At 48.1% G+C, this 15,504-nt stretch overlaps 1 protein-coding gene across 3 annotated transcripts in view; it reads left to right on the forward strand.

Annotated features, from left to right (window-relative positions):
* The first annotated feature begins 686 nt into the window (after nt 1-686).
* The window catches only part of LOC134958580 (protein SSUH2 homolog), a 77,405-nt gene continuing 62,587 nt past the window's right edge, over nt 687-15,504 (forward strand). For 2 of the 3 annotated variants that reach the window (XR_010187069.1, XM_063941277.1), the window contains exons 1-8: nt 687-869; nt 3,145-3,212; nt 5,761-5,955; nt 6,854-6,929; nt 8,352-8,481; nt 9,002-9,062; nt 10,097-10,221; nt 13,908-13,970. Coding sequence is in view for 1 of the 3 variants with exons in the window: in XM_063941277.1 (XP_063797347.1) it covers nt 847-869; nt 3,145-3,212; nt 5,761-5,955; nt 6,854-6,929; nt 8,352-8,481; nt 9,002-9,062; nt 10,097-10,221; nt 13,908-13,970 (741 nt within the window). In the remaining 2 variants the exon portion in view is untranslated. Of the gene's footprint in view, nt 870-2,879; nt 3,032-3,144; nt 3,213-5,760; nt 5,956-6,853; nt 6,930-8,351; nt 8,482-9,001; nt 9,063-10,096; nt 10,222-13,907; nt 13,971-15,504 lie in introns of those variants that run through there. The other variant, XR_010187070.1, reaches the window with a different exon arrangement.

Below are 15,504 nucleotides of genomic sequence, written 5' to 3' on the forward strand. Positions count from 1 at the left end.
ATTTTCATTGGCCACACCCTCTTTTTTGTGTGTGCGCGCACACAGTACCTATAAGACATTTTTTTCTACATGCACCACTGATGCTGTCAACCTAAAGACTGGATCCCTATTACATTTTTTGTACCTGTTGACCTTATGCGTGTCGACCCTACGGTGTTGACCTATTGACTGTACCGCTATGTTATAGATAGCCACACACAGCAGGGCTCCCAGGTAACTGCAGCCACTGTTCTGTGTAATCATATAACACTCCAGCTGCAACATCTTGTTACATTGCTTGACAGAAAGGAAAGAGACGCCTGAGCCAGGAGCAGGACAGGAGGGGCCGGGAGCAGGGCTGGAGGGGCCAGGAGCAGGGCTGGAGGGGCCAGGAGCAGGACAGGAGAGGCCAGGAGCAGGGCTGGAGGGGCCAGGAGCAGGACAGGGGGGGCCATGAGCAGGACAGGAGAGGCCAGGAGCAGGGCTGGAGGGGCCAGGAGCAGGTCAGGGGGGGCCAGGAGCAGGTCAGGGGGGGCCAGGAGCAGGGCAGGAGGGGCCAGGAACAGGACAGGGGGGGGGGGGGCAGGAACAGGACAGGGGGGCCAGGAGCAGGGCAGGAGGGGCCAGGAACAGGGGCCAGGAACAGGACAGGGGGGGGGGGGGGGGGGTGTCAGGAACAGGACAGGGGGGGGGGGCAAGAACAGGGCAGGAGGGTCCAAGAGCAGGGCTGGAGGGCCAGGAGCGGGACAGGGGGGCCGGGAACAGGACAGGGGGCCCGGGTACGGGAGATCCCGTCTGTAATCAACAGGAAGCGACGTGCACTGCAGCTCCGTCTCCTCTGTAGGGAACCTGCTGCAGGCAGTGACCATGGCAGAGCACAGCGGACTCAGGTTGGTGCTGCATGCTGGTTATTGTAGTGCACCACAGTGACTGGGCAGCCGGGTCACTACAAGGCAGTGAGAGGGGGGTAAGCATCTGCAGGGAGGACAGCAGCGGTATACGGCAGAGATAGGGACCTGCTGCGGGAACCACAAGTCCCAGCACGCCCAGCTTCAGGTTGTCAGAGCGTGCATTTAGGCATCACCCTGTCCCAAGAGCTCACACTCTAAAATATCAATCCCTGTTGTGTTGTTGCTGCAAACTCTTGTTTATGTCGCCCACGGGCGTCGCTGTATGTGGGGCTGTCTCCACTAGGGGCGCTGCGGTACTGGGCATGTTACATAGGGACACAGGCAAAAACAGACGTTCTATCTGGGTGGGGTGGATTGCACAGGAATGGGGATCCCCAGGCAGGAGCATCTCTAAGCCCACCCCAAAAAATCAGACCTGGTTATGGTCCTGACATATCTGCTTGCCAAGGATCAGGTCTCTACATAACACATTTCATTGTTGCAGTCAGTGCCAGTGTATAAGCATCAAAGCTGTGCCAGTGTATCAGTCACTGTGCCCAGTGTCATTCCCTGCACTGTCTGCCCCTCCTGTCACACACACCGTCACTGTCTCTGTCAGTCACTATCGACAAGTTTTTATGTTTTCTACAGAACAGTCCTTGCAGCCAAAGGTCATTGTAGTAAAAGGGGGTCTCCCGGGTTCCTGTGGCTGCATTAGATGTGTTGTACCTGTGTGTGCAGAGCAGCAATTTAGTGATGAAGTATTGCGGGAAGCCACGAGAGACGGATGTGGATTAAAGATCGCCTTGTATGTAGATAGACAGTCAAAAGGTTGACAGTTAAATAGGAAATACATAAAAAGTAGACTATTTTGTTATTTTTACTCTAACCCTAACCCTCCCCATGGTACCTAACCTTTACTTTGCCCCTGGTGCTTAACCCTCCCAAACTGGTGCCTAACCATAACCTTCCCCCTGGTGCCTAACCCCTAACCCTCCCCAACCTGGTGCCTAACCTTAACCTTCGCCCTGGTGCCTAACCCATAACCCTTCCCAACCTGGTGCCTAACCATAACCTTCCCCCTGGTGCCTAACTCCTAACCCTCCCCAACCTGGTGCCTAACCTTAACCTTCCCTCTGGTGCCTAACCTTAACCTTCCCCCTGGTGCCTAACCCATAACCCTTCCCTTGGTGCCTAACCCTCCCCACCCTGGTGCCTAACCTTTACCTTTCCCCTGGTGTCTAACACTAACCCTCCACCTGGTGCCTAACCCTCCCCACCCTGGTGCCTAACCTTTACCTTTCCCCTGGTGTCTAACACTAACCCTCCACCTGGTGCCTAACCTTCCCCAATCTGGTACCTAACCTTAACCTTCCCCCTGGTGCCTAACACTAACCCTCCCCAACGTGGTGCCTAACCCTAACCCTCCCCCTGGTGCCTAACCCTAACCACCTCCCTGTTGCCTTTCCCTAAACCTTCTCTTGGTGCCTAACCCTAACCCTTTCCCTAGTGATTAAGCCTAACAACCTTCCCCTCATACCTCAACCCTAGTGCCTAACCCCTAACCTCCCCTACGGTAGCCTAACCCTAACATCCCCCTAGTGCCTAACCCTAACCTCCCCTTCTGCAGTATAACCCTAACCCTTCCCATGGTGCCTAACCCTAACTCTCCTCATTGTGCCTAACCCCAACCATCTCCTTCCGTAGCCTCATCTTAACCCTCTGCCAAATGTCTAACCCTCACCCTGGTGCCTAACCCTAACCCATCCCAAAGTGCCTAACCCTAACCCCAACCCTAAAAATCATGAAAAAATGTGTTGACCATTTGCATATCTGTCCTTTGAACCTGACGACCTTTTGACGCTGACCATCTAAGTACACGACAACCATTTAATTGTTGACCTTTTGACCCAGTTGATTTTATTGGATGTACTCTAGTATGAGGGTCTCCTTATAGACTCAGTGGAAGAATCTATCCTCACTCACATCTTCATAAAAGGTTTAAAGCCAAGGCTGAAACTCAAAAGGGAACAGTGAACAGACGCCAACAGAACTTGGCACTGCCCAAGACCACCGCTCTAGAATCCCTTTAGTCCTCACTGGTAAAGATCTTCCTTGGAGAAAGCAGTCTCTACATAAAAGACTGTCCATTGAACTATATTGTATGTTTAGAACATTTTTCTCCAATTTCTTGGTTATTTCAGCGCAGTATAGGTATTGTACTATATATATATTTATACATAGCATTTCCTCTCATTCTTTTGCTCTTCTCTAGTGGAGGACATTCAGCTGCTTATGGAGCCATGGAACAGCCATATCAGCCCAATTACCTGATGACCCCAGGTGTGTGTATCCAGCCGCCCTATGTTCCTGACACCACACCTGCATAAACCGTGTCTAGCGTTGTTCTAATGTCACTATAATAGTTCCAGAGATTATGTAATAGAGAATTGTAATAACCACTATATAATCATGGATGTATAATGTTAGAGCAGTGATTCTCAACTCCATTCCCCAAGTACCCCCAACAGGTCATGTTTTCTGGATTGCTTTATTCATGCACAGGTGAGTTGATCTATTTTGATGGCTCAGTACTTATCCCACCTGCTACCACAGACAGAAATCATGAAAACCTGACATGGTCGGGGTACAGAGGAATAGCCGCAGGGCATTACGTCACATCTCATTTCCCCGCCATGATTACATTTGATGCTCCAGATGTTATATAGTAGGGAACGGCCTGACGGAATGCTACGCTGAAGCAGCTGTAATGTACATTTACCAGGGATCAGCAGGGAAGGTCTGTAATAGGAAACACTGTGGTCATTTACGTAAGGATCGCTCTGTGTAATCATTGACCATTCTCTGTCTTATGATACTATGGTGTCTATTTACTAAGCCTTGGCTGGAGATAAAGTCGCTGGAGATAAAGTACCAGCTAATCGGCTCCTAACTGTCATTTTTCAAACACAGCCTGTGACATGGCAGTTAGGAGCTGATTGGCTGCTACTTTATCTCCATCCAAGACTTAGTACATAGGGGGTAATTCCAAGTTGATCGCAGCAGAAATTTAGTTAGCAATTAGGCAAAACCATGTGCACTGCAGGGGGGGGCAGATATAACATGTGCAGAGAGAGTTAGATTTGGGTGAGTTATTTTATTTCTGTGCAGGGTAAATACTGGCTGCTTTATTTTTACACTGCAAATTAGATTGCAGATTGAACGCACCCCACCCAAATCTAACTCTCTCTGCACATGTTATATCTGCCCCACCTGCAGTGCAGCATGGTTTTGCCCAATTGCTAACTAAATTCCTGCTGCGATCAACTTGGAATTGCCCCCATAGAGCCCTATGACTCAGAAAGAAGGTAGATGTTTCTACACAATGGTGGTCATTCCGAGTTGATCGCTAGCTGAAAATGTTCGCTGCGCTGCGATTAAGTAAAAAAAATGGCACTTCTGCGCATGTGTATGTGGTGCAGTGCGCACGCGCAACGTACTTTCACAGCGGCCGGTGTATTTTTACACAAGGTCTTTCGGAGCTTTTCAGTCGCAATGGCCGCCGCAGAGTGATTGACAGGAAGAGGGCATTTCTGGGTGTCAACTGACCGTTTTCAGGGAGTGTTCAAAAAAACGCAGGCGTGCCAGGAAAAAAACAGGCGTGGCTGGGCGAACGCAGGGCGTGTTTGTGACGTCAAATCCGGAACTGAACAGTCTGAAGTGATCGCAAGCGCTGAGTAGTTCTGGAACTAGTCTAAAACTGCCCAATTTTTTTCCTGTAACCGCTCTGCAATCCTTTCGTTCACACTTCTGCTAAGCTAAAATACACTCCCAGAGGGCGGCGGCTTAGCGTTTGCACGACTGCTAAAAACTGCTAGCGAGCGATCAACTCGGAATGACCACCAATATGAGGTAACTGTACAAACTTATATATCTGTTCCTGCCTTTCTTTCTGCTCACGTTCTCCATATCTCTTGCTGGGTGTACGAGGTGGTCACTAGGTAAGTACATACTGGTTTTCTCATGTGAGTAGATCTGTTTGAGTATCTCTCACTGGCTCTGACATCTGTTGTCCTCACTGATGAAGCACGTGGGACACTCCCAACATACAACAATGGTCTGACTGATGCATTTTAAAGTCCCAGTCTACTGTGGGCTCTCTATAGATAACCGGCAAGGAGCGGCCCTACGCTTATGGAAATTTATGGACTGTGAAATAGTGTAACTTGTCACGTACGTTCTTTTACAACTTTAGAATCTCCCTTTTAGTTCAATTTATTTTTACATTTTTCACCTGAAATACTGCTCAGTTCATGAGTGTGAGGGAACGCTGGGGCTGTCCTTATTGTGTGTTTGAATTTGTGTGGCGAAATGCGTTTATTTGCCAAAATCTACCTGGATGGTGCAAAATGCAATAAAAATGAAAAGTACAGGATGAAACCAGACATTCTCTAGCTCAGAGATGTTTCTGCAACTAAAATTGGCAATAAACCTCCTACAAAGTAATGACCCCCCCCCCCCCAAAAAAAAAGTTCTCTCTCCTACACGTTATCTCTTTACAATAATTAATTTATTTTTGCTCAGCTCAGTAAAACTTGGCAAACATGATTCTTTACAAACACGGCCAACTCCTCTGGCCAAGATGTCCTAGATATGAGTTTTTAATGAACCCTGTGGAGCAGTTTTACTAATCTATGGTTTGACTGACCGATAGGCCTAAAACGGCAACAGAAGTAAACACTACACCAGCCCGGATTACCATTTATTTCTTAATATCCATCTTTTCAATCTGCTAATTACCCGTAGGTCAGTAAGTATACCCCTATGTGTAATTCCTATAGACTGGCTTTGTGTATTCGTTTGGTCCTCACCTCTCCTGTTTCCCAATCAGATATTGCTGGGAAACCTCTCATCCCTGGATACACACATTATCCTGAAGGAATGATGGCTTCAGCGGCCATGAGTCCTCCGTATTACCCTCCAGCTGATGCCACCAGTCCGGCTGTGGACACGGATGGTCCAACAGCTCCACTCCCTGAATGGACAGATATTCCAGGGTATGAAGGGATGGGCGCCGGCGATGGGGGTAAGTGTTTCCAGAAAAACTATTTCTAATATAATTTAACAGCACTTACTTGCAGTAATCATGAAGCTCTTGACTGATAAAAGTTATGAAGGACAAAAACTGCTCCACTTCTCCACTCTTTTCACTGGTTGATACAGTACATCAACCCTATAGTGCTTAATGCAAATGTGGCCCTGGAAATGTAGCTGTCTGGGGCCCCTATACCATGCTTTATGGCGCCATGTGTTGATATCAGCCGTTTATCTTCAAGATTTTCATTATCTTTATCATTTTTTATTTTCACAGCGTTACTTATTCTGCAGCAGCTGAGATAGGACTTATATAAGACAGTAACAGAACAACAGGTTCCTACAAGCAGAGTAATAAATGCATGGGTATAAATGACGTTACAATTTGCGCCGCATACGGAAAAATTCAGCATCAGACATAAGAGGGACATACGAGGTTAGATGGGTAGAGGATAGACATGAGATGTAAGGTAGAGAATGATTATTACTGTACATCAATTATCAACCATGGAAATGGTGATAACAAAATAACTTTTAGTTGCTATTCATGAATATTTTACCGGTAATGAGTTGCCACCTACAGCTATGAGTCACTTAATGTGGAAGCCCGGCGCACGTTTCCAGGTCCACTGCTATGTTAAAAAAAAAGAATTCTATCAAAGTTTAAAAGAAAAAAGTTTTTACATATTTTGGAGACAGACAACAAATTGGGGTTAAGGGCAAATTTTTAGCCTCCTGCAAAAAATACATTTAAGTAAATCCAGTTAGTTTCATAAACAGATTCTGATCTGTAACATAAGACATATAAGGGGGTATAATATCCATCTGACAGTGGTGGTGCAGGATGTGTATCCAGTCCCCTGATATTAAAGATTCCTTTCCAATCACAGGTGGTAAATTTCTACCTCCTCCAGACATGGGGCCGATTCCTGGGGCTGTGCCGACACCAACAAACGCCGACTGGACGTAAGATTGCCTGCCGTCTTCTTTTCTCAGTAGCAGCTCACAAACCGGGGTGGGAGTCACGGGAAGGGAAGTGTGGGGGGGGGGGAGTTTATAGATAATTTTTTTGCTGCAGATGGTGTGTATGCTGGAGATAGTACAAATGAATTTAGCGTTTACTAAAGTTGTACCAGCAATGGAAATTTTTTTTTTCTCTTTTGCAAAACTGCATGACGGGAGATGTGGCAGAGGGCTGAAAATTTGTTTTGTGAGAGCCACAGGCCCCCCAAAATACATGGACTACAGCAATATATAGTGAATAATACAAATATTGTCCATGTTTGAACAGGCTGATCACCCAGCACTACCATTGTATCACCATGTGTGTGTGGGGATAGATCTGTGAATTATTTATTCTCTGCTCATTCTTACATAAAGTTTATTAGATTTGGAACATTTTGTGTGTGACTTACTCAATGAAAACCAAAGAAGTTTGTGAAAGATCTTATGATTAAAAGGAATAGGGGGCCTAATTTAGACCAGCGTTCGCAAGCTGATGCCCAAGGTATCTCACTGGTGCGATCGCCTCTGCTTGATTGACAGGAAGAAGCGGTTACGGGGCGTGTGAACAGTGCTGCGCAGCATTTTCGGGGTGCAGTCTGGATAACTCAGGCTTGTCCCAACCATTTGTGATGTCACACGCAGCCGCCTCGCCCCACCCTACAAATGGGCCTGAGTTATCCAGACCGCGCCCCAAAAATGTCACTGCAGCACCGTTTACAAGCCCTGCGACCAAAAACATGGCGGGTAGCTGCCTGCAGGGAGCTACTCGGCAGGTGCAAAAGCATCACCGCTGTGCAATGCTTTCTCACATCTGCGCATGAGGGGGGTAGGGCCTGGAAAGCGGGGCCGAATAGCCCTTTGCTGGGCGTCCCCCGCATGTCAGAGAGGCCCAGAATTGCTGGGTATGACGGACAGCCCTGTACAGACACGAGATGGGCTGGGAGGGAGTAATTGATTGGGGAATTTTGATTCTTTCCCCAACTATGGCCAGTGCACGTGTGGATAGTGGAGGAGTGACGAGACTGAACACATCGCAGGGATGGGCTCATTTCAGAGGCCTTGTCCCTGCGGGTGAACAGTGATACATTCGGGTGGTATTATCACATACTGCAATCTAATTTTGGGTGCAAATTCCGCACCCAGATCGCACTGCAAATGTGATAATTGATAAATGGACCCCTAAGAGAGATCGTGGAGTATTAAACATTTCCAATTCCCAAATGTCACCCATATAGTACTCATAACGGATATTATCACTACTGGTGGAAAGAAGAGGCTGTTTCTGGGTGCGTTCCATTCATGCACCATAAATTCCTTTATTCCGTGTGATGTCCAGGATTCCATGCATCTCCTGTTGATTGGCTTGTGGCCTCCTCTTTGCAGGGTCCCCTCCATCTCCGAAGATGACGCGAGAAAGGCTCTGCTGGATTACGCCAAGAGCAAATGTTGTTACCGCTCAACTGCAGCAGAAGGCATGAACTTCCAGAAACTCCAACCGTTTAATACATACCGGGTGTGTAATCTCCTCTGCCCCTGGTCCTCCTGTCTGTGTCCATCTTCTAATATCTATCATGTCTATCTATCTAGCGCATATCTAGTATTGTCATTCATGTTCCAGACCCTAGAGGTGGTTCTGGTTGGGTGTCTAATTATATGGATCATTGGCCGCAGGGTAAGGGTTACAATCTCTGTCACCAGTGTGTGTATAGTGGTCTGATCACTACACAACATGCTCTGTGATGTCTAACACAGGTGAGGTATACAAGTTATTAGCTCGACAGTCTCTAGGTCGACCTCAAAAGGTTGACATTTACAAAAGGTCGACACATGAAAAGGCCGACATTAGTTTTTTTTAGTTAAAAAGTATGAAAACAACAACAACAACCCCAAGTCAGCCTTTTGCTGTGTCGACCATTGTCTTGTGGACCTTTTGACATATCGACCTTTTGTTAATGTCGACCTAATGCATGTCGGCTACATGGTGTCGACCTATCATCCGGATCCCATCTAACGCTTTGTCTTGTACTTTCTAGTATCGGCTGGAGACTTTCACAGAGTCCAGGGCGTGTGCATGGGTGACTACGCCTTATACCGGTCAGTGTGTGTTAGTATTACAGACCCTTGTGTTCATGCCTCTATGTGTATAGCGATACTATAATATCTGTGGAACTGTTACAGTCTAGCCGTATGGAATGCTGGGATTTGTAGTTTTAAAAGCAGATGGAATGGGCATCATCCTTCTCGTGTTTTGAAGGCGTGAGGGGTCCAGGGTCTGCGTCGTCTCACCGATGCATGCAGCCGGCGTCTATCTCCTGCGGGCGCCTCCTGCCGCATTTGAATTGCAATGACACGGAATTACAGCTCTGCCATTCCATACAAAGATGAATCCGGTCCTCAGTTCCTGGGTCCCAGAGCAGTCTTATTACACGGGTGACTGCGGGAATCGGAACTGGAGGCTGTTACACTTCGTAGTAATGGTGTCTGGAAAGCGGAGGGTGTTAAAATGATATATTAACGCTCTGGAAGACCAGAAAGCCCGGAGTTTAATTAGAGTGGGGCATCTCCTTCTTAAAAAGCCGCGTGGCTGAGTAACTTCATGCAGTCTTGAGATTTGTGAGGAGAAATATAAATATATGCAGTATATACAACTTAGAAAACGGTACTCCCTACTTTTAGGATGCGAATACTACATACACCCCCCACACCACCAGCGGCAGATTTAGACCTCATGGGGCCCTAAGCAAGACACCAAGTTGGGGCCCCCAGTCCTCAAACAGTACTCAGTGTGTGCCCTTCCCCCCCCCAATTGTAACAGGCAGCCCATGCCCAGTCAGTACAGTCCTCCGGAAATCAGAAATGCCCTCCCGGTTCCATGATTCAGCCCTCTCTGGGGTGCCCTCTGGGACCTGCCTGGCCATAAGCGGCTGCTTTGGTTGCCTCGTGGTAAATCTGCTACTGCACACCATCACCACCACCTCCCACGTGTCCGGTCTTCATCTGACACTCATTTAAGCCAGTGTATGTGAGGTAATTTAGCCCCATAACATAACCCATGCAGATCACGGAGACTGAATTTGAGGTACACGTAAACATCTGGCCCTAAGTGTGCCTCTTGTCATTGCGGACAGGCCAGCCGGTGGATTCCTCTGCCTATGGACCGGCCCCTCAGCCCTGGGAAATACCCGTCCAGATCCCATCCATGTTCCAGGACAAGGAAATGAAAATCCCCGTTCCCCGGACATCCTCCGTGAAGGTAACACTATGAGCTGCTGATGTAGTCCAAACTCCACCCGGGTGTCTGGGGTTCCGGATGTTCGCACAGGCCGCGGGCTTTCTCGCTGGATACCTTCTCTACAGTGCCACCGTATTTTAGTGAGATGCTTCTCACAACCGGCTCCGTTATAAACAAACTAAGATGCCGTGCACGTAGGGTATATACAGCCACTCCAGAGGTCCGTAACTACTCTGTAACACGTTCTGCTGGAGACATCTCATCTGAGGAGGTAGCCAGGAAGCCTACGGGCCCTAAGTGGTTCTCTAGCAGTGCTTCCCCTTCAGCCTATTATATACATGTATTAGCAGACACTAGGAAGGTGGGGTTAGGGATAGGAACTAGGGAGGGTTAGCTATAGCTAACCCCCATCCGGTGTCTGGATCCAAACTGTTGTGATGCCGTGGTTGGTATGTGACCGCCGGCATACCGACTGTTGGCATTTCATACTCAACCCCTCCATATACAGACTCAGTCACACACAATATACAATTGTCATATATCACATTACTCAGTAGTCTCATCGCGCTTCCTAGTCACATGGCGGACTAAGATGCATTTTTGGCAAAAAAAAAGACGCACAGCGTTATTATTACATTTTATTTATAAGGCGCCACATGTGTTTCGCAGCGCCGTACAAAGGACAGTACAGGGAGACAAAACATAGCATTACAGTAAATAGAGTACAGGTAACAGAGCACCACACATTCTCATACACAATACATCTAAGATGTAAGTAGCGAGGGAGTAATCATTGTACTACTAGAGGCTGGTGGCCATAGATGGAGATGAGCCTTTACTAGCAGGGTAAAGAAGGTCGTTGAGTAGGGGAGAGATGCGAGTGAAATGTGTCGAGACAAGGGCTTAGATAACGAAGAAAGAGGGCCCTGCTCTGAAGAGCTAACAATCTACTGGGGAGGGGCGACAGACAGATGACAAGAGGTAGCCTGATGGCAGTGTGCAAGCAAAGCTCAGATGTTCACGGCCTGAGGCAGGGGGTGGAGGTGCAGCTTCAGGACTGGGTTATGCATCGGGCGCGTATGCTTTGATGAATAGGTGGCTTTTTAGTGCCCGTTTGAAGCTTTGCAAGGTCGGGGAGAGTCTAATGGAGCGGGGGAGTGCGTTCCACTGAAGGGGTGCATCACAAGCATAGTCTTGAACACGAGCATTGGAAGCAGTGACCAGGGCAGTGGAGAGGCGAAGGTCATTGGTCGACCGTAGGAGGCGGGAGGGAGTATGAAGGGAGAGGAGGTTGGAGATGTACGGAGCAGTGGAATTAGAGATGGCCTTGTATGTGAGGGTGAGGAGTTTGAAGAGGATTCTGTAGGGGAATGGCAGCCAGTGTAGATTTTGTTGAAGGGGAGTGGCAGATGTGGAGCGGCGGGAAAGGAAGATGAGCCTAGCTGCGGAGTTCAGGACAGATTGGAGGGGAGCAAGATGGGAGCAAGCGAGGCCAGTGAGGAGAACATTGCAGTAGTCAAGTTGTGAGATGACCAGTGAGTGGATGATGAGTTTAGTTGCACTCTGGGAGAGATATGGCCTGATACGAGCAATGTTGCGCAGCTGGAAACGACAGGATTGTGCCAGAGCTTGGATGTGGGGTGCAAAAGAGAGGGAGGAGTCAGGAGTGACGCCCAAGCAGCGGAGTTGGGGAACGGGGGAGATGGTGGTGTTGTCAACAATGTTGCTCTGGATGGGGGGGAAGATGATGAGTTCAGTTTTGTCCATGTTGAGCTTCAAAGAGTGCTCAGACATCCAGGAGGAGATTGCGTAGAGGCAGCTGGAAACCTGAGGGAGGACAGAGGGGGACAGATCAGAAGAGGAGAGGTAGAGTTGTGTGTCATCAGCATAGAGGTGGTATTGAAGGCCAAAGGAGTTAATGAGCGCACCCAGGGAAGAGGTGTACAGGGAGAACAGAAGGGGTCCAAGGACAGAACCCTGAGGGACACCAACAGGAAGGATGGAAGGGTGTGAGGTGGTGCTGGAGGCAGACACAGAGAAGGAGCGGTTAGTGAGGTAAGAAGAAAACCAGTCAAGGACAGTGCTAGAGAGGCCAGCGTTTTGGAGTGTGCGGAGGAGGAGAGGATGATCTACGGTGTCAAAGGCAGCAAAGAGGTCCAGAAGGATGAGCAGAGAGAAGTGGCCACTGGATTTGGCCGAAAGCAGGTCATTGGTGACTTTCACCAGGGCAGTCTCAGTTGGGTGGAGTGGGCAAAAGCCAGATTGTAGTGGATCGAGGATGGAGTTGTCAGAGAGGTAGCTTGTGAGACGGCTGTAGACCAGTCTTTCAAGTCATTTGGAGGCGAAAGGGAGAAAGGAGATGGGGCGGTAATTAGTGGGTGATGAGGGGTCGAGGTTGGGTTTTTTGAGAATAGGTGAGACCAGAGCATGCTTGAATGGTGAGGGGAAGATGCCGGTAGAGAGGAACAGGTTAAAGAGGTGAGCAAGGTGGGAGCAGGCAGTGGGGGAGAGGGAGTGGAGAAGACGGGAGGGAAGGGGGTCCAGGGGGCAGGTGGAGGGGGGGACGGAGGATAAGATGAGGGGGTGGACTTCCTTTTCTGAAGTGGGACGGAAGGAGGACAGGGTGGGATAGATGGAGGGGAGGGATGAAGGGGGCAGGAGGGTAGCAGAGGGGTGAGAGCGGGAGATGTCGTGTTGGATGTCCTCAATTTTGGAGATGAAGAAGGAGGCAAAGTCAGTGGCAGTGAGGGAGGATGGGAGGGAAGGAGGAGGGGGGCGAAGGAGAGTGTTGAAAGTTTCAAAGAGATGGCGTGGACAGGAGGACTGAGAAGAGATGAGTGCTTGGAAAAAGGATTGCTTGGCGAGGGAAAGAGCAGAGCTGTAGGAGGAATGAATTAACTTGAAATGGAGGAAGTCCGGCAGAGAGTGAGATTTCCTCCAGGAGCGTTCAGTGGAGCGTGAGCATTCTTGTAAGAAACGTGTTAGTTTGGTGTGCCAGGGTTGGGGTTTGGAGCGGTGGAGGGGGACAGAGGAGAGGGGTGCCACAGAGTCGAGAGCAGCGGTTAGGGAAGCGTTATAGAAGGAGGCTGCCTGGTTGGGACAAGTCATAGAGGAGAGAGGAAGTCTCGAGGGAGGACATGAAAGTTGGGTTGACAGACCCAAGATTGCGTCTGGTGGTGGTGGGTCTGGGCGTGGAGAGGAGGAAGGTCGATGAGAGGGTGAAAGAAAGCAGATGGTGGTCAGAGAGAGGGAAGGAAGAGTTTGAGAAATCAGAGAGATCACATCGGTGGGTGAAGACAAGGTCGAGGGAGTCGCCGAGATTGTGAGTAGGGGTGGAGGTCCATTGAGAAAGTCCAAAGGAGGTGGAAAGGGCGAGAAGATTAGTGGAAGCGGCATTAGTGATGTCAATAGGGATGTTAAAGGCGTTAATAGAGTTGCACGGGATCTGGCGGCTCACTTATGGCTGGCATCTCGCGCTGCGTGGCATATTGAGGCTGGATGTATGAGGACGCATCCGTTCCCATGTCCTGACATCATAGCCAGTGATTTCAACACATACAGTTACATAGTGCATATTGGGGATGTGGTTTCCCGCAGACAGGGGGCGCTCTGCATAGTACTGGGAGTGGGTGAGGACACTGTTGTCTTCTTATAGCTCAAATGCTGTTCTGTCCATCACATGCTAATCCCTCTCTTCCTTGCTAAAGGCTTGCCCCCAGTGTTTGGGAACCTGCAAGACGGTGTGTAGGAGATGTCACGGAAGGCGGAAGGTAAGTACTGCAATTTGTATTCATGTAGGACTGGATAGACGAGGAGTTGGTGTTGATTCAGAGGATGACAACTTGTGGGTGCACAGCCGTTCTAGAATTGTAAGACCAGACTGCCAGGGCATTTCTAAAAAACAAGTAACTTTAAACCTTGGTAAAAACAGATGTAACATTTGCAAAGCTTATTTTGGTTTTGCTCCCTAGTCAGAATCAGCCTCTATATATTAACTATATTCATTATGCTTTAATGTATAGGCAGCACAGTGGTTAGCATTGATGCCTCACACCACTAGGTAAATGGGGTTCTATTCACATGTAACATGTACTGTAAATAAAGGCTGAGTGTAAAACACAATACCGACATGACAGTGAGGGGATATTTGAGATGTCTTTAATACATTTGTACACTTAACAACTTTTGCAGAAGTAAGAAGACTGGGAGATACGTGTCACACCTGGGAGTTTGCAGGCAGCTGCAGGATTTATGCAATTTAGTCGCTATGGGCCTAATTCAAGGTTGATTGGAAAATAACATACTCCTCTAATAGGCGAAACCATGTGCGCTGCGGGGAGGGGGGGGGGTAACATGTGCAGAGAGAGATAGATTTGGGTGGGTTATATTGTTTCTGTGCAGGGTAAATACTGGCTGCTTTAATTTTACACTGCAATTTAGATTTCAGTTTGAACACACCTCACCCAAATCTAACTCTCTCTGCACATGTTACATCTGCCCCACCTGCACTGCACATGGTTTTGCCCATTAGAGGAAAATGTTATTTTGCAATCAACCTTGAATTAGGCCTATGTGTAAAGTAGCAATTTTATAAAAGGCACAACAGGCTGATTTTTATGGCTTTAAAAAAATTGCAGCTTTACATATAGCGCTGAAATACAAATTTGCACCTGGCGCTGACACTTCCCAAAGTGAAAAGCAGCTACACTCTGAGGGATGATCCTAACCCCTCCACAACAGAATACAGCAAACAAAAAATGAGAAAGCGCTATTCACTTTAGTATTGAAATTATTTTCTTTACTGATAAAAATTACAATGCTGTATATTTATAGCATTGTAATTTTTATCAGTAAAGAAAATAATTTCAATACTAAAGTGAATAGCGCTTTTACATATAGCGGCCAAATCGCCAAAATCTCACGACTCCCTGCAGTTCCTAGTTTATTGCATATACCCATTTGTCTCCACCACTGAGCCAGGCACTTAATTTATTTATTACCAGTTAGCTCACATATTCGCAGCAGTTTTACATAGAATATTTTGGCCATTCACATCAGTCCCTGCCCCAGTGGAGCTTATGGAGTATATTTTTGGATTGTGGGAGGAAAGCCGGAGTACCCGGAGGAAACCCACGCAAGTACGGGGAGAATATACAGACTCCACGCAGTTACAGCCGTGGTGGGAATTGAACCCAAGCTCCGAGTGCTGTGAGGCAGTAATGCTAACCGTTAATGCACAAACCCATTGCGATATCAAGATGAAAAAAAGTTTTTGCATTTTGGTGCAGAATCGGGTGTTTTGCT

The sequence above is a fragment of the Pseudophryne corroboree genome, chromosome 9, assembly GCF_028390025.1.
Source record: "Pseudophryne corroboree isolate aPseCor3 chromosome 9, aPseCor3.hap2, whole genome shotgun sequence".
Taxonomy (NCBI): Eukaryota; Metazoa; Chordata; class Amphibia; order Anura; family Myobatrachidae; genus Pseudophryne; species Pseudophryne corroboree.